This window comes from Setaria viridis, chromosome 7 (assembly GCF_005286985.2).
Source record: "Setaria viridis chromosome 7, Setaria_viridis_v4.0, whole genome shotgun sequence".
NCBI classification, from domain to species: domain Eukaryota; kingdom Viridiplantae; phylum Streptophyta; class Magnoliopsida; order Poales; family Poaceae; genus Setaria; species Setaria viridis.
This window is the reverse complement of record NC_048269.2, coordinates 31,606,117-31,624,805: the sequence shown is the minus strand read 5'-3', so window position 1 is coordinate 31,624,805 and position 18,689 is coordinate 31,606,117. Positions and strand designations below refer to the sequence as shown.

The window sequence follows — 18,689 nt, the reverse complement described above, 5'->3', positions numbered from 1 at the left end:
TTCAAGTACAGTGCCACCCCTTGTACATCAAGGACCCTGAAACAAAAGATAAAAACAACCCAGCACAAGCCGGTTGGTACTGCCAAATATGCAAAAGGAAACTTGAGCACGTTCTTTTTGTTGGTACACAGATATATCACAACAGTAGTGGTCATGTCCTGTAACACTGTAGCAAGCTAGGCCATGGACATGGCAGATGGAATAACACAACACAACAGACGAAGTTCAAGTTCTGGATTCCATCAAACTCAGTATCAACCTTTCATACAACAGGCAGCATCGGTTGTACATGCGCTGACTATTCACAGCAGAATCATGGCCAATACAGATTAAGCGGATTCCCACATCACATTGACACAACCAACGGAAGCGCACCTGCTTTCCGCAAATGTGAACCCTCAAAAATATGAAGCTTTGGGGTGGAACTGTTGGAGGATTTCTTTTCTTTCCTCATGTGTTGTTGTTTTTTATTTTAGATCAAGGGGTTAGGGAACACTGGTAACAGAAAATTAAGAGTTAGCAGAGAGAACAGCTGCAAGAGATAGTGAAAAATAACAAAAATGAACTTAATGCCAGCATTAACCTACCATCTTGAAGCAGCAAAGCTCAGTTCTCACTGGGACTAAATTGTTTCTGTATGTCACTGAATGATATGGTCGCGGAACCCCTTCTCTTAGCCTTTTGCTGTGATGGATGCTCCCTCCAGCCAGTCATGTAAATTACCTGTACAAAAAAAATTGCTAATCAGCGATCCAGTTTGCATATCATATGGGAATTAATTATTTCTAGCCCAGATTAATTCAGCTTTGCGGAGAAAAAAGGATGTTGCTGAATCAATTCAGGTTCAGATAAAGGTAAAGTTTGATTTGCTTTATTCCAACAAGACAAATACAGAACTTGAAAGGTTGCTGGAATAGATCCGTCCTCTAACCCAAACATTGACTGGTAAATTGCTGCAGTCGCCAAGGCTGTATCCCTTTTTAACACCTGACAACACAAAACGGATTCAAGTTCAGTTACTACGGTATGTAGCCATTTTTCAAGAAACAAGTATGGTATGTAAGATACTCACAGGATTTCTTTGAAACAGAGCATTTGTTTCCCCCATTGCTCTCAGATGTTCAACAAGTTCCAAAGCTAGTTGACAAAAGCAGCAAAACCACAGCACATTTAAGTAACCCATAAATCTCCATAGCCAAAATCATCATATTTCTGTGATTTAGAAGGAACTTTTATATTATATTATTTCTAAATGCAGTATATGCAGATCTCGAACTACGCAGGAGAACTGAGTACAGTATATGCAGATCACAAGACTGAATACATGAAGTGACTATTGCTATATGATGGATGTAACAGTAACCACACAGAAACCAAGCACAAAAGTTCAAATACGCGTTTATTCTACCATCACATAATATTGTAACGAAAAGAGAAATGGAACAATACACAGTACTCATCAGAAATTTTAAGTTTTCTTTTTGTACAAACCACTGTTGTATTTGACAGTATAGGAATCAACATCAACTCCTGGAAGGGTGAAGCCTGCCCTTGTCAAAAGGTTTCCTGCATCACGGACCTTGAAAGGAGCAAAACATAAAGCCGCAGTCAAGAAAAATAGACACATAAAGGCCAAGATAGAGTAGTTGTGTGCATGTAAGATCCAATCCAATTACTAGTATACTTTACTAAAAAATATCTAACTAGAGTAGAATTTTACTATTTAGTCATACAAACCAATATGCAAAGGAAGCACAAAGAAATTCCCATTAAGCAAAATTTCACAAAGAAATGTCTATTAAGCAAAATTTCGGAACATAAAGTAGCCATACTTGTGCTAAAGGTGACATTCGAGGACTGATGCCCCCCTCTCGTTCCATTTGTGCAACTGTGCATGCAATTCTAAGCTCCCTAGTATTAGAAACCAGTTAAAACAGGTCAGACAGGGAAATTAAAAACTGAAAGAAAATAGAATTTTAAATTTTCTCTTCAATTCGACAGGTCATCACTTCAGTGTTTCTCCACCAAGAATTGCAGCAAGAAAAAGGCCATCAGGTTTCAATGCCAGCCTACACTGCAAGCGTGATAACAATGAGTTATCGGTAGTTAAGGTATATCTCTACTAATCAACTGACTCTTTGAAACCAAGCATAGTAATACAAATGGGTTCAGATTAAGAAATTTACCTGTATCATTGCTCCAGGAAGATCATTTGTCCAATGAAGTCCAAGACAGCTTATTATCAAATCCTGTGAGCTTCAGAAACCATGAACCGCATTAATGAGTAAATGTAGTAAGATTAGCCTGGGTATTGTTGCTTATACTTCTGAAACTGCAACCGACTCACTCAAGCATGAGAAATCACCCAAGAATGAAGAAATCACATTGTTTCTCATGTATGCTTTAATTTATAAGCAAGATAGGAGAGGAGTGGGAAACTGAACTGCTGAAGGAAACAATACTATTTTTGTGCAAAAGAATTGGAAAGATAAACATATGGTTTTTCATATTTAATTCTACGATAGAAAAAGGTCACATTTTTTAAGTCATGGTGAATCAGCTAGCCAAAGTCACCAGTGTAGAATTGGCAGTTGATTGCCGGACACCCAAAGGTACAGGAGGTGATTGCAATCTCAGCGAAGTTATTCTGGGTTATGTACATTTTACTATCAATATACATTACATACATGAAACCAACCAAGAAATTGAAGGTAACCATGTCTGGCATTGACACTTACCTTTCTTTGATCGGAAGGAACTCCTCGTCACAAACAACAAAGTGCGTCTCCGGTCCGTCGTCGGTAGCATTCTCTGACTCTCGCCACTTCCTCACCATGTCGGCTGACATGTCCATCATGATCAGCTTCTCGATTCCACCTGACACGCAAACATTCAGTTCATTTCCGGAGTAAATTGATGGAACCTTGACGGAGCAACGTGGCATTAGCACACAGGGAGAGCAGAGGGGGCGTGACGGAAGGCTCACCGCGACCGCGGAGCAAGCGGCGGACGGCACCGGCAGAACCCCCGAGGCAGAGCGCGGAGGGGAACGCCTTCCTGCAGTCCTCGAGGCGGTCGAGGAGGTTATCCGCGACGGCGTCCACGAACCCGTCGGCCTCCCGCATCGCCCACGCCGCGCGGTCCCGGTGCCGGCGCTTCAGGTCGCGGTCGAAGATCTTGACGCGGCCGCCGCCTCCGCCGCCATCGTCAAGGCTGTCGGCTGCGGACGAGGAAGAGAGGTGGCGTTTGGGGAGCAGGTGGCCGTGGCGGTGGCGGAGGAGTAGGAGGCGGCGAGCGGCGGCCGAGGAAGCCATCGCGAGCACCGGCGAGCGGCGGAGGAGATGGGGCCACCACGGTTGCTACAAGGAAGCTTTTTGGGCCTCGTGATTGGGCTTTACTGGAGCACAAAGTTTAACTGGGCTGCGGAATTTGGTTTGATCAGGACTAAGGGGTAAGTTTGGCAGACCTACTGATTCTCTGAATCCAGCCAGAGTTCTGTCAAAACAGTTTTTTTAGAAAGAAATATTATCTGTTGATTCCGTGAAGTGATTATCTGAAACGAACTAAGATGTTGGGAGCTGAAAAGTAGCTTCTTTGATTTTGTGAAGTGATTCTCCATCTTGATTTTAAGAGTTTATACTAGAGAATCAAAAAGAATTACTTTTAACAAAAAATACTTCTTTCAGAGAATCAGAGAATCGGGAAGCTAACAACTGTACCACCCCATCCAACACAACTCGCAGCATGGCTCTCTTCGCCACAGGTAGTACAGGGAGGGGAGTAAAGCATTTCCTACCTGTACCAGCCTCTGCAAAGGGCCAACATGGTTCTCTTCTCCACTGACACTCGTACCACATAGGATTACTTTCATGAATGGACTAGCTACCAGCATAAGACTCCCCAGTCCCCGAGGTGATTTCCTCTTGGCCCATCATGCCATGGGAATCAAGTACCTGCTGGAGTACAACAGATTGCCCAACTCGAGCACGTCACATGCTCTGTTGTTCAGCGTAAGTTTTGATGGATGCACTGCAGAAACATTCCAAAAGATATCAAATTCAGGTCACGCTCGCCAGTTGGCCAAAGGGGTCGAGGACAACAACACAACTACCGCACAAGTAAAGGTGTGCCGGCAGTAATGTGCATGATTGAACTTTCATCACAGTTGGCAGTACCTTGGAATGTTCCCTTCATTCCAACTCATGTTCAATTTTTTGTTTTTTGAAACGAAGATGTTCATCTTTTGTAACCTGATGAATATATCATTCCTCTATGCAATTTTCACATTATTCGTCTTAGCATTATTGCAGCCGGAAAAGAAATATCTTAGAAGGGCATCTTACTATCTTAGGTGTGACACTTTCACCACGATGGCTGTCATATTCATACCGAAATTCTTATCTTAGATGGGCTCCAGACGATAACACATCTCCTCATAAGTCACACATACTCTGAAGAAATTGGAAACAAAATCTATGAGAAACATGAGTAAAAGAAGAATTACTTGTGATCGGACAGCACACGCAAACTCACCATAAGATCATATCGCCTCCCAATTCCAATGGGGGTCTGAGTTGACACCCCAAAGCTGTTGTAGAGTAATGGCAGCCGTACAGGAAGAATCAAGACCCAAGTCCAGATGGCTGGTGGAGCATTGTTCTCTTGTATAAATTGTAAAGAAAAGCAACACACAAAAGGCAAAGCCCCGGATTAGATGCGGCACGTCAGTTGCGATGAAACTACTGCGGAAACACTCCAAAAGCATCAAACTCAGGTCACCAGCAACAATTGAACTCTGCCATGCCTTCAGTCCAGCCAACAATGGTTCTCTGCCCTGAATTTTCCATCCAGGTATGCAAGTTAACATTATTCATCTTAGCATACTATTGCTCTCTAATAAAGTATCTTTGTGATTGACAAAAAAGTATGAAACTTTGACAAGAGTGTCCTAACCCCTGGCCAGCTCTCAGGCACTCACTCGAGACCATGAGATACCCTTAGCAATCGCACAAACTCTAAAATAATTTTAAAAAAAATTCCTGATAAATGATATTTTCTTTTCACTGGTTATAAACAGCGGAGATTTGATACAGTTAACATTAAAAAAACTTTACCATAACACTAGTAAGATGATATAGACTGATGATCGAGTCTTTAGATGACCATGTTTTCCTTAAAGCTATAGTTTTCTTTAAGCACGTTTTCACTTGAGTTGCTGTAAATAAAAACGAAACTCCTATGTTGCTTTTCGGCTAGCGCCTGGCGTTACATTTTTTTCTTCTTAAAACCGGTTTTTGGCTTTGCTTTACTGTTGGGGTGGTTGGTAAAGCAGTACTAATGCACTTTCTAGTTTGCCGCTGGGGTCTGGCTTTGAGGGCCAAAGATGGTTTTCTTCTCTGCTGATGTGATACTTCTACTGTTGTCCAACATAGGACGGCTTGGCATGAATCATGAATGAACTAGGTACGAGTCACACGGTGATTTCCTCATTGGCCACCGTGCCATGGAAATCAAAGCCCTGCTCACAAAATGCCCAACGGGGCATGTCGCCACTTGTTCGGCTAAAAGGCCATGCCCAATGCCCATGCCCTGCAGGAACGTTCCAAGCTGCTGGGTCCCAGTCGAGCTACAGACAACACAGGGTCACAGGAGGCAGGGTACCAGCAGGAATTGCACTGCAGGTAACCCTGAATTTTCATCCGAGCTCGCAGGTTAACAGTATTCCTTTTGTAGTACTGTCGTGTGTTCAAAAAGATGATAATACTCTGTTAACATCCACATCTTAGGTGTGACACTTCCATCAGGAGTGTCTTTTTCCAGCCCAACTCTCATCCACTCACTGTAGATGACATCTCCTTGGTAGCAACTAGCAACGGCACAAATTCTGAAACAAATTTGCAAGCACAATCCATCATGAATATCCAATAATAGTAGCTTGCCCACGCCCACATACATAAGTTCCAGCTCTTAATCTGCCACCACCATCAATCAAAATTCTACTATCATGGGATATGCTTTTAGTTGTAGCAGTAGCAGTAAGTACACTAGTAGCAGTAGTACAGAAAGAAAGAATGAAGAATGGGTTCCGGGTGGGTGGTGGTGTGTTATCCTCATGTAAAGCAAAGGCGATTAAGCAGCAAAGCAAAAAAGGCAACGCCACAAAGCAGAGAGCTGCTCACTCAAGGGCAGAAGGGCGTGCCCTCCTTCTCCCTGTGGGACGGGATGACGAAGTGCCTGATCCGGCCGACCTGCTCGGCGAGGTATCCCTCGCAGAGGAAGGCCTTGGAGAAGGCGTCCTCGACGGGGCGGTCGACGTCGTGCACGAACACGTCGGTGGCGCCTTCGCCGGGCCGCCGCGCGCGCGCCGCCATGCCGGCGGTGTAGATGGCGCCCATCCGCCCCGGGGCCTCCGGCGTCCACCCCGTCGGCGCGTCCACCATGATGAGGTCCCACTGGAGGTCGTGGAACACCGGCGGCAGGCCCTTGAGGGCGAGGCGGCAGGACGCCTCGGCGGCGGAGGCGAGGTCCGGCTGCGCGACGCAGGCCGGGTGGTCGCGGAGCTCGAGGAGCGCGTCGGACTCGGTGAGGACGGTGTCGTAGGTGACGTGGTAGGACTCGAGCGCCGGGTGCTTGGAGCGGACGTTGGCGATCCACGACGCGTCCTCCTCGAGGAACACGGTGCGGCCGCCGTGGTTGAGCGCCGCCCACATGGGGCTGTCGAACCCGAGCCCGAAGACGAGGAAGTTGCAGGGCGCCCGACGCTGCAGCACGCGGAGCGACACCCCGATCTCGTCCGCGGTCTGCTGCGGCGTCACGTTCGAGGTCGTGTAGTGCACCAGAGCCTCCGCCACCGGCAGCGGCAGCCCCTTGCCCTCACCGCCGCATTCCGCCGCCTCCTGCCGCCGGGACGTCGACGGGGAAGGCGAGGAGAGGGAGCGCGCGGCGAAGACGAGGAGGAAGCCGGCCAGCGCCGCGGCGAGGAGGAGGCGCAGCGCGAGGCCGCCCTTCCCCTGCGCGAACCTGGCGCGCAGGGACGCGAAGTGGATCGCCTTGCGGACGTGCATGGGGCTCGACATGGACGGACGCCTCCTCCTCGCTGCCGCTAGCTTCTTGCTGCTCGTCTCTCCCCCAAGGCCTGCCAATCCAGCTACTTGCACCCTGCAGCTAGGGCTATATGGCAGCTGCCAGATTTGGTTCTTGTGATGGCGTTCGGTGAGGCGATGATGATGGCGATGGATGGTGCAAGTGAAGTGAAGGAGGGGCAAAGCAAAGATGGGCAGAGGATTGGATGGGGTGATGGCGAATTGTAGTGAGCACTCAGCAGGAGGAGGGACGACGGACCTGACCTGCTATAAGTTTGGTGACATGCTCTGGGGGTTGCTTTCAGTTCAGCTTGGAGGGTGTGGGGGCATTCATGGAGGGTGTGGATGCATTTGGACAGATGCTGTGATTAGTAGATTTTTCATGATTTTTTATGGATTCGGTATTTTATTTTTGATGCCCTGAATGTATATGTTGGACGAAGAGATATAGCTGTGGAAATTAGTGAGTGCTACCCATTTGGATTGGTATGGGAAAGGTGTATATAACGTGGCCTGTGGGATAAGCAAGGGTTGCAGTTTGTAATCTGCTTGTGAAACGCTTAACTAATCGGTACCCTTTTCACTTATTTTTGTAAGGCGTGTTAGGATATGAGAAACTCTTTTCATATTATTTTGGCTGTTAATTTCTCATATGATATACTATATTGTCAATTCGTATGAAACCGGATCTTATTCAAAGATATTTGAAACACAAATCTAGTTATAAATCTTTTTTATACTAAGCATCTTCACAATTTGATTAAGTTTTTGTGAAAATTTATCATGGTTCACCTTTGCGAATTCTTATACTTTAAAATGGAAAGAGTACCACTACTATCTAACCATACGAAAATGACAATGCTCCAGAATAACGAACCTCAGATTAGGCGACGCAAACACACGCTACTTCCATCTAAAAGTTAATTCTAAAAGAAGAAAAAATTTCATCACCAAACTTAAAAAGAAAATGGTTGGGCAACAACACATCAGGAAAAAGCTGACGTTGCTCAAGCTCACTTCTCCAATGTCCTAGGAAAACCACAGGGACATTGATTTCAACTAGGATCTTTTCTCTTGGCCATCGCACGACCTCCCTTGATGTTGAATTCACAGAAGATGAAGTGAAACGTGCTCTCAAACTTATGCCCAAAGATAAAGCTCCGGGACCATACGGTTTTACAATCAACTTCTTTCACAAGGGTTGGGAGACAATTAAAGCAGAGCTGATGAGCCTAATCAATGCATTCCACAGCCAACGTTATGACTTTTTCGACATTCTAAACTCAGCCAACATAGTCCTTATCCCAAAAAGGAGGAAGGCGACTCCATCACAGATTTCCGCCCCATAAGCCTCATCCATGCAATCACAAAAATCATAATGAGGATGATGGCCCTAAGACTGCAACCATTCATGAACACGTTGATTTCAGAAAGCCAGAGCGCATTCATTAAAACAAGAGCAATACATGACAACTTCATGCATGTGAGAAGCCTTGCTTGGTGGTTTCACTCGTCCAGAACCCCATCTCTCATGCTAAAGCTAAACATATCTAAGGCTTTTGACTCAGTGCGCTGGGATTACCTGTTAGACCTCCTCCATTGCCGGGGTTTCCCACTGAAATGAAGAAGCTGGGTCACAACTCTACTAAGCACTGCGACTTCCAAGATCCTCATGAACGGTGCCCCGGGAGAGGACATTCAACACGGCCGAGGGCTCCGACAGGGAGACCCGTTGTCCCCTCTTCTATTCGTTCTAGCAATTGACCCCCTACAGAAACTACTCCATCTTGTGACCGAAAAGAAGGCACTATCGAAACTAAGAGGCAAAAGTGCATGGCTCCACCTCTCTTTATACGCGGATGGCGCAGCAATTTTCATCAACCCGACGGCCGCAGATGTTCATAACATCAAAGATCTACTGGACAAATTTGGTCGCATCACAGGCTTAAGCACAAACATTCAGAAAAGCTCAATAGCGCCAATCCGATGCAACGGAATCGACCTGGACTCTATCCTAGCACCCTTCCCGATGGCCAGAACATCCTTCCCAGTAAAATACCTAGATTTACCTCTCTCACTGGGCAGATCAAAAAAGTTTCACTTCCTACCTTTCTCCGACAAAGCGAATGCTAGACTAGCTAACTAGGTCGGCAAACTTCTCACCCCAACAGGTAGAAGAACACTAGCCAGAGCGGTCCTCTCCTCACAACAAATTTACTACCTATCCGCCCTTAATGCCCCAGCGACGGTTCTCGAAGAAATCAACAGACGACGGAAGTGTTTGCTATGGATGAGCACGGACTAGATTGTGGGAGGGAAATGTAAGGTTGCGTGGCCCAAAGCCTGCAAACCAACTCAATTAGGTGGCCTTGGAATTCTACATCTTAAGAAGTTTGCACGAGCCCTGCGAATCTGTTGGCTATGGCAGGAATGGAAGGAGCCACACAAACCGTGGGTAGGTATGCCAATACCGTGCAACAAGAAAGACTGAAGCTTGTTTGCTTCCGCTACGACCATCACATTAGAAGATGGGGAAACGGTCAAATTCTGGGATTTAGCATGGCTTCAGGGAGAGGCGCCAAAAACTATTGTGCCATTGGTATACAAAATATCAAAACACAAGAAAAGATCGGTCAAGGATGCTTTAACAACGATAGGTGGATTTCAGACATAAACATAGCGATCATTTCATCAAGCACACGACTATCAGAATTTACTCAACTATGGGCCAGAACCAGATCGATTCAGCTCACCCAAGGCACACCCGATTCTATTGCTTGGAATCTGACCAAGCATGGGGAGTACACAACAGCTTCGGCGTGCAAGGTGCAATTCGTAGGATCAGCTCCCTCTAACATGGAGCACCTCATTTGGTGGACTTGGGCATCGCCCAAGTGTAAATTCTTCTCCTAGCTAGCCTATCAAAACTGGCTGTGGACAGCGGATCATCTTATTACCCGAGGATGGCCGAATCAAAAGGTGTGCATGTTATGTCATTCACATGATGAGAACCTTCTACACCTGCTAACGCAATGCCGCTATACCTTACGAGTCTGGGACAAAATCTTTGAGTGGGTGGCCGCGCATGTCCCAACTAGAGGAGACTGGACTACCTTCTCATCCGTCAATGACTGGTGGTCAGAGTTAGGATCTATGAATGGAGCTCCCCTAAAAGGGTTGCGGTCTCTAATCATCCTCGTGTGCTAGTAAATTTAGAAGGAACGTAACACAAGAGTAGAGTATTCCAGCGCAAGTTTAAAAGTCTAGACCAACTGCTTTGCAAAATCAAAGAGGAAGCGCGATGCTGGATCTTAGCGGGAGCCAGACACCTAGGCACTATCGTCGAAATGGAGGAGTGATCCCTTTTCTTTCATGTTTGTACAGCTATAGCTTTTCCTTTTTTACTTGGGCCTAGGCCTTGTCAGTCTCTCCTCTTTTAATTGCACACTCAGCCAGGTCTAAGTTTCAAAAAAAACCCATGTTACCGAGGTCAAGAAACTGTACCCTCAGTTTCATAAAAAAAAGGTCCAACTATCGAAGTCCTCCCAAAATATATACTGTAGGTGTTAAATTGACTAGAGATGGGTATAATAGTATAAACTTGTGCTAGGTCGTAGAGACATTGAATTCCTTAGCTTAGGGTGGACGGTGTTTAATATCCTGAAAATCCATAGGATACGTGTACCCACACCGGTGAATATGGACTATGCATCTATATGTATTCATTAGTCATATGCAGAGAGTTTGGCTTCATGTTGGGTGGTCAAGGCCGACCATGGGTGTTGAGCGGCGCTAGGTGCACCAATTTGTGGCAACAAACTATTTAGATGCATGGGGATTTAATCCCTCCCCATTGTTAACCCTCGTTGGTTTCCCTTGATGCTTAATGTTTCATTTTCTTGTGGAGGTCCTCTTGTGTAGCTAGGGTTGTATGGTGGTGGTGCCAAACCGACAATCGGTGGCATGGTTATGGTTGTGATCGGCGTCCCTCAAACTAGATAATGTTCCTCGGTGTTGTCTTTATTTATGGCTTTCTATCATTTTTCCTAAATTCGTATTTCTAATCACTTTCCTCCAAAGTCATGGGCATCTACCTAATCTTGTAATCCCACTTTTAATGGAACAGAAATGTCCAGATGGCCTTTGTTTCGATTCCGAATGGGCAAACGGCCGGCCATGACAGCCTAACAATCAAGCCAAACCCAATGCATGTTGCAATAAAAACTGGAATCGGTCGATGGATGTGATGGCCCTTTCGAGAGAGAGAAAGATGAATGTGATAGGGTACAATCACAAAATGCATGATTGCACCATCAGTTCATCAGGCACACAACGCATACCACCAGGATGTGGTGGGGACGAAGTTCTATTGCTGGCAACTGTTGGGGAAAATTTGCCACGGATGAACAAAGTTGCCGTGCTGCTCTCTGAGGCTGAGGGAGATTAACCACCTGCTGGTGAGGCTACCTTCCACTGGAAGCGAATTTCCGTCGCTTTGATGCTACTCGATCGATCAGCTCCCAAACCAAAGGGTGATCTGATCCGAGCAAGCTGATGGGAGTAGTATAATACTGCTCCTTTAGGTTGGGATTGGGGTTGCTTTCAGTTGGGATTCTGAATGGCGCGGATACCTGCATTGGGGGCCAGATGGGATGAGTTGTATAGTTCTCTGCATTCATTCGTTTGCATATCTGGTGGGGGATGATACTATATATCGCACTGCCAATTAATTCTTTTCTTTGTGCTAAATATGGAGTATTACTGTGGCATGGCAGTTGGAGCTACCCTCTGCTTCAAAGCGTGCAATCAGAGCAGGTTTATCTCGTCCTATGACCTATAGGTCGAAAAGGAGTGTCCTCTGCTTCGGAAACCAAGTTTTTTTGTTATGGCATCTTCAACGATCCATATGAGCCATTACAGATTTTACGTTAGATTTTATCTGTGGACTGACAGAGGGATTTTATCTGTGGAGAGACAGAGAAAGAGGGAAGATAGTAACAGTTAGCCTCTATGTGGACCTACATTAAATTTGGAGAGCGTGCGCTATAGCTACTTTATTATATTTTTTTTGTCATTTCTATGTGATATTTGCAATTTTTATAGCCACGAGTTTTTGTCTGGATATATATTAGAGATACCTTGTTGTAGAATTACAAATGCATGCGTTTTTATCTAATTTTTTCTGCACTTAATACAAATTCTTCTTCCATAAAAGGGTTAAAAACAATTTTAAACCTAGAACGTGGGCCACATTGCCAAAGAGAATGATTCTCAATTGAAACGTACTCCCTCTGTCATGAAATAAGTCATTTTGGTTTGTCCTGATTAAGTTGTCAAACTGTTATAAGTTTGGTCAAGTCTATAGAAAAAAGCAATAATATCTGGGATGTCAAATGAGCATATTTAGAGTAACTTCCTTTGAGTCTACAAAAGAGTATTATTTTAGGTTATATGTAGTCTACAAAAGAGTTTCTCCCGGTCCTCCTGCGAAACAAGGTAATTTATAAGAAACCGAACCCTAGCGGAACCCAGAGTTGCAATAATGAAACCATGCAAGTGATGAACAACTAACAATGCAAGCTGATGGGAGGTACAAATCACGCATGCAGCTTAGTAAATAAATGCGTGATTGCACAATCAGTTGGGGCATCCGGAGCGTGAGAACTGATGAATCTTTCGTGCCACAAGGCCAGGATAGATGTAGGGTCGAGATCTGAAAAGCTCTGTCCTCGGCTTCTACTGTTTTTGGGAAACCTCCGCTACGGATGAACAAAAAAGGTTGTTCTTCTGTCCTCTGACTGACCGCGATCGGCTAACCGCCTGCAGATCTGCTAGGTAGTGAATCTCTGACTGTGCACATCACTGTGTTGTGTTCGTGTTGGCCTCTGCCAACGTGTCCTGTGTACAGCCCGGTTGGTAGGAGCTAGATAGCTTTCCAAGCTGATGGGCGTTCATTGATCCTAGACTATGAGGCGACCTGAGCTTGACGACGTTGGGGTCAGATCAAAGTGGCCGGGCACCTTTACCCCACAAGGTAGGTAGCTGGGTGGTGATGAGGTGTTACGACTCATCACTTTCATTAGACTAGCGATTTTGAGGTTTAGCTAGTAGAATATGTGGAGGATGCGTCTCTCTTTGGAGTGAAGGAGCGAGACTAGGAACAAAAAGGACAATGGTTCGGTTAGAGAAGAAGAGTGGTTGAGAAACAAAGCAGCAGCAGTAGGAATAGATCTGTGGAGAGGGCGCAGGGCATGTTGGAAAAGTGGTTCTCTTCGCACATGCCGTACGAAAACTGGCATATGCTCGCACGTTACACTGCAATATTCCAATCCAACTGTTGTAGGTAAGGGCGGCGTCCGGTACGGCTACTATTTCTACGCCGCCGCCAATTCGATCGTCGCCGGTGACGTGAGGTCATCAGTAATCACATCACATGGTAGTAGCTCAACTAACACGGCCAGCTTTTTACTTGCAAAGTGCGCGGAGTCGTATTAACCATTAGCGACTAGTAATAGTTGACCAATCGTTTCGGTTGATCATGGCTGCAACGCAACTGCAATGATCACCGGCGCCGGTCATCGATGCACGCACAGCACATCCACCGCTACCTGCTTGGCACGCCGCCGCACGCTGGTCATCACCAACTCCGGCGACGCGCGGCGGGCACAGCCATGATTGGCCGCGCCGGGGGTTGGTCGGCACCGCTCTGTGCTAGATCGAACCAAGCTGATGGCTGCCAGCGCGATAGATCACTATCCAGTATCCAATCCAATCCAATCCAATGTGGGTACGACGACGCGACACGATGTGATCTAGAGGGGACTAAGATATAGCTAGCGTTGAGCATCTCTTTATCGGACTGGACGGCGGCTCGACAGAAAAAAGCATGCCGTCTGCAGCTCGTTGCTTCTCCCCTAACGACCGCCACGACTATACGTCGCATATACAGCAGGTGTTGCATCTACAGGACCCACTTGTCAGTTCTATCTTTCTCCTCTCTCCCGCCTTCCTCCTCTCCCTCCGTCCGACAGCCTCCCGCCTTCCTCCTCTCCTATTAGGGCTCCGGGCCACTGCCGCCATCAGAGTTAGAGCTTCGGGTTTGGGGCTACCGAGGAGCCATAATTGCCGCCGACCATAGAAAGAGGGGTGGGGGCTGCAGGTAGGCCTGGCGGTGGAGGCGGGGTTGCGAGACGGTGCGGCGCGGCGGCGGAGGGTGCCGCCGGCTAGGGTTGGCGGCTAGACAACTGGTGGGCCAGTGACGGGCGGGGGCACAAGGGTTGGAAGTGAACTCATCGATGGAGCTAGGTTAAGGCGGCGGAGGGTGGCGGTGGCGGAGTCGTTGTGGAGCCGGGTTAGCGCGCGGGGGAGGGGGAGGGTCGCCGGCGACGGGAGTCGTCGGAGACGATGCAGGAGGGCAGCGCGGGGGCGTGCAGGGAGAAAGGTGGTGGCAGCATGGTCATGGGCCGGCAGCGGTCTTGGGCCGCGCGCTCGCTAAAGGTGACACTGTCACCATTAGTGGCGCGTCTGCGACACATGGACGTGTCCCGTAACTTTTTTCTCGTAGAAGAGAAAAGGAGGAACTTTATATTAAATTAATATGGAAATTGGGGTACTAATTAATCCAGGCAGATTCGAAACCTGCCAAATTTTGTGCGTCCTTCTCCGACGAGCCTCCATTAGTTTCTTCTCCGGCGTGCGTTGATTTCTTCTTCTCCATCTCCGACGACCTCCGTTAGTTAGAGCAGGTAATGTCTTGGATACTCTGGTTGTACTCAGGTCAGAGGCATTGTGGTTAGCGGCCTTGGCAACGATGATGCGATGCCACGGTGGTGCCCGCCGTCGGAGCTGAGGAAAGGCGAGCGGAGTAGCGGACAGACTTTCTGGAAAGCTATGGAAAATCAGCTTCAATTTCTGCTAAGTAAGATTTTGGCCCATTTTGTAACCCTATTCGAATTGTGCAGGCCCAGGCCTAATAGTACTTACAATCAGCATCCGGAGATGCAGAACGAGTCTGAAATGACTACTCGCAGTCTATAACCCAAACCCCATCCTGAGATCCACTTGTAACAGTCGTAAGCGCCTTGATGATCATCTCCTCCACTCCACCGGCAGGCAGGGCAACACTGACACGCCACACATGCATATCGTGCAAGGATGAACGTACATTTCCCGAGTGCACCACCGTTCTTCCATTGCAAACAAACAAATCACATCCAGGGGTATGTATTTAGCTTTGCTCACCCCTGGGCAACCTAACAGCCGTCCGATCGGTACTGTGCGACCTGGATCGGCGCATCGCAGGAGGCTCTCGTCCTGGTCAGGCTCACTTTGCCAGCGACGGCGACGGTGGCCAGCCGTGGGGCGAGCGCGACCGCGACCAGACGTCCCGGTGCCGCGCGCTGGACGCGCCGCCGGGAACGGAGGAGGCCACCGGAAGCGCCCGCGCGTGGAACTGCGGCGCGCACCAGGCAAGCTCGCAAGGACCGAATAGCGGTGCAGCGCGGCGGCGGCGGCTCCCCGGCGGACGAGATGGGCGCGGCGACACTTTTGGGCCCTGCCGTACTGGGGGAGCCAGTCGCAGGCGTGCAGGTGGGCACCCTCGGTCGTCCTCGTTCCTCACAGCGCGACGCAGCATCAGCAGCCGGAGGCCATGCATGCTTGTGGAGACCGGAGAGATGAGATGGTGCGGCTGCACCGACGCCACCCACGCCGTGCCTGGGCACCGTCCCGTCCCGTTCAGAGCGGCTCTTATGGCAGGGCGGGTGTTCGGAACTTCAGATTCATCTCCTGGCGTCGGAGCTCTGGAATTTTTCGCTTGACCAACATCGAGTCTCCGTTAAATAGCTGCATCGGCTCATCCTGCAGATTCTGCTCTGTTTCACAGAGCCAGACAGCAAGTCAAGAACGATGGCGTCCCCAATGTGCTAGGTGCAAGTTCACCGCGAGGCATCTTGATCTGAATCTGAACTGTTTTTTCGTCTCCTCTGTCTTTCCATCTGAAATTCCTGACAGCAATAGCACATTGTTTGTTCAAGAATTTAGTACTGCTGCGATGCATCCTGAAGCTTAAGATTATATTTCAGTCAGCAGGAGAGCAGAATCCCTTGCCATGGCAGCTGGCAGGTTAAGTTCAGTCCAGTTCTAATCTTCCTATGTTCGGTTCATCTATGACTGAATTGTTGATTGGATTGGCCTCTGATGGTTTGTCCAGCGAACTTCAGAGTTCAGAGGTAGAACCAACCAACCAATCCACCAGGCCAACGAAAAATCAGTCCAGTGAACGCATGCGACGAAGGATACAGGGTCCGGCGGGAGCGGACGGCCGGAACGCGGCGGGTCTCCGGCGAGCCGCAGCGTGACGGTGACGAGGTGCCACCGCGCGGGAGCAGCTGGTGCCGTTCAGTACCGGAAACAGTAACTTTGCCGAGTATAAAAAATTTGCCGAGTGCTTTCTCTCGGGCACTCGGCAAACCATCTATTTGCCGAGTGTATACAGGCAGACACTCGGCAAATATTTTACACTCGGCAAACCACCTGTTTACCGAGTGCAAAAAATAAGGCACTCGGCAAACGACCACACGGCACTCGGCAAATACACGACACTCGGTAAATCAACGGCACGTGCTTCGCACGTGCGCCGTCCGTTACCGGAGTGGACCGGCCGTTAGTGCTTTGCCGAGTGTCGTCCACAGACACTCGGCAAACAATAGGCAAACAATAAAGTTCGCCGAGTGCCTAGACACTCGGCAAACTTCCTGGTTTGCCGAGTGTTTCTATTGGCACTCGGCAAAGAAAAAAAAATTCCCACCTTTACCCTTCACACTTTTTCTATTCCCCACATAGAACACCTTTCCTACTCCCCGCATAGGACATTTCTGTTTTTTTCAGGAGGTGAGTGTTAGTGTTTCTGTTAGTGTTCGACGACTTTGCCGAGTGCATTATCAAAACACTTGGCAAAGGCGTCATAAAATTTTTGCGGGAGGGGCCTGTTTGCCGAGTGCCAAGGGGCAGGCACTCGGCAAACTATGTATCTTCACCGAGTGCCACTCGAAAAACACTCGGCAAACACCACAAAAAAATCTGGCGGATAGGGCCGGTTCGCCGAGTGCCACGAGGCAGGCACTCGGCAAACCATGTACCTTCACCGAGTGCCATTTAAAAATACACTCGACAAAGATTTTCTTTTCGTCGAGTGTCATTTAAAAATACACTCAGTATTCGCCGAGTGTCGGCCGTCTGGCACTCGGCAAAGGAGCCGTTACCAGATCGTTATCACCTTTGTGCCGAGTGTTTTATTTTGCCGAGTGTTTTCCGTTGCCGAGTGTTTTCCGTTGCCGAGTGTTTTCCGTTGCCGAGTGCCCGACGATCGACACCCGGCAAACAGTATGTTTGCCGAGGGAAAGTTTGCCGAGTATAGTTCACTGAGTGTTACACTCGGCAAATCCTTTGCCGAGTGTATTTGGGTCTTCGTCGAGTGCCTGGGGCACTCGGCAAAGTTACTGTTTCCGGTAGTGGTTGGTACGGATGGGCGGGGGACCAGAGCCGCGGCTGGACGCCTGGACGTGTGAGTTGAAGGAAGCTTGCGTGGGATGGCTGGCGGCGCCGCTGGCTGCTTTGCCGGCGCCGGCGCCGGCGCGAGCTCACCGGCTTCCATTTTGGCCGGACCTAAACTTTGTAAGACGACCCATAATCGCGATCCATTTTATTTACATCCATACCCCTATATTTTACATTTAAGCCCCTAACTAATATTTTTCACATAGACCCCGGTTTTACAAATAGAACTGTAATTTGGATCGCGATCCGATTATTTGCATATACCGGGAGCTCCCCTCCCGGCCGTCCGCCGCCGCCGCCGCCCGCCGGCGTCTTCCCCGCCATCGGACTAATCTGCTCCAGCAGCCGTGAGCGAACTCCGGAGGTGCGCGCCGTTTGCCGTCGTCCCGCGCTGTGCGACTGAGCTCGGCTCTCACGGCCGGGCATGGCGGCGAGGTCGACACTCCGCGTCCCGCTTCCGTCTCCTCCCGGCGTCGTCCTCACCCTTGGCCTGATTATCTGCTCCAGCTGCGAGCGGACTCCGGAGGCACCCGCCGTTTGACGTCGTCCCGCACGGCGTGACTGAGCTCGGCTCGCATGGCTGGGCATGTCATGCTTCCATGCTTCTATTAAAAGAGTTACAATATATATAATTTCTAATGCCATGCTTCCATGCAGCAGAATTGGGGTAAACCTAGACATATTAAAAGAGTTACAATATATATAATTTCTACACCATGGGGTAGAATGATATTCAATATCCAACTTATTAAAGAACTTTGAATTATCAAAATATTAAACTGCTTAATACGACTAAACGACCTTTAGTAATAGGTCCTGTAATTGGACATTTCGACTGAATTACTTAAGCAAAATCCTAAAATTCAGTGGTCCAATTACCGATCGTGACTAAGACCTATTATTGAACAACTTTCACTGGAAAACATGCTTTCAGTTCAGTAAATAGCTGCTAGGTGTAGCTACTAGCGCTACCTCATCTACAATGTGATTACCAGAAGAGAACTGAGGTATACCTCATCTACAACTAAACCATCAAATTTGATGTCACCA

General features: G+C 48.1%; 2 protein-coding genes across 2 annotated transcripts; both read right to left on the bottom strand.

The window, feature by feature from the left end:
* Window positions 1-49: 49 nt before the first annotated feature.
* Window positions 50-3,407, bottom strand: LOC117863702 (putative methyltransferase At1g22800, mitochondrial). The gene is made up of 10 exons (XM_034747518.2): window positions 2,987-3,407; window positions 2,739-2,877; window positions 2,187-2,256; window positions 2,010-2,074; window positions 1,833-1,911; window positions 1,492-1,579; window positions 1,073-1,137; window positions 898-987; window positions 588-723; window positions 50-495 (listed from the first exon to the last, which is right to left on the bottom strand). Exons 1-9 carry the CDS (start codon window positions 3,312-3,314, stop codon window positions 607-609), a joined length of 1,041 nt encoding a protein of 346 aa, XP_034603409.1. The 5' UTR covers window positions 3,315-3,407; the 3' UTR covers window positions 50-495; window positions 588-606.
* A 2,487-nt stretch (window positions 3,408-5,894) lies between these two features.
* On the bottom strand, window positions 5,895-7,416 carry LOC117863703 (glucuronoxylan 4-O-methyltransferase 1). The gene has a single exon (XM_034747519.2). It carries the CDS (start codon window positions 7,074-7,076, stop codon window positions 6,180-6,182), a length of 897 nt encoding a protein of 298 aa, XP_034603410.1. The 5' UTR covers window positions 7,077-7,416; the 3' UTR covers window positions 5,895-6,179.
* Window positions 7,417-18,689: the final 11,273 nt, after the last annotated feature.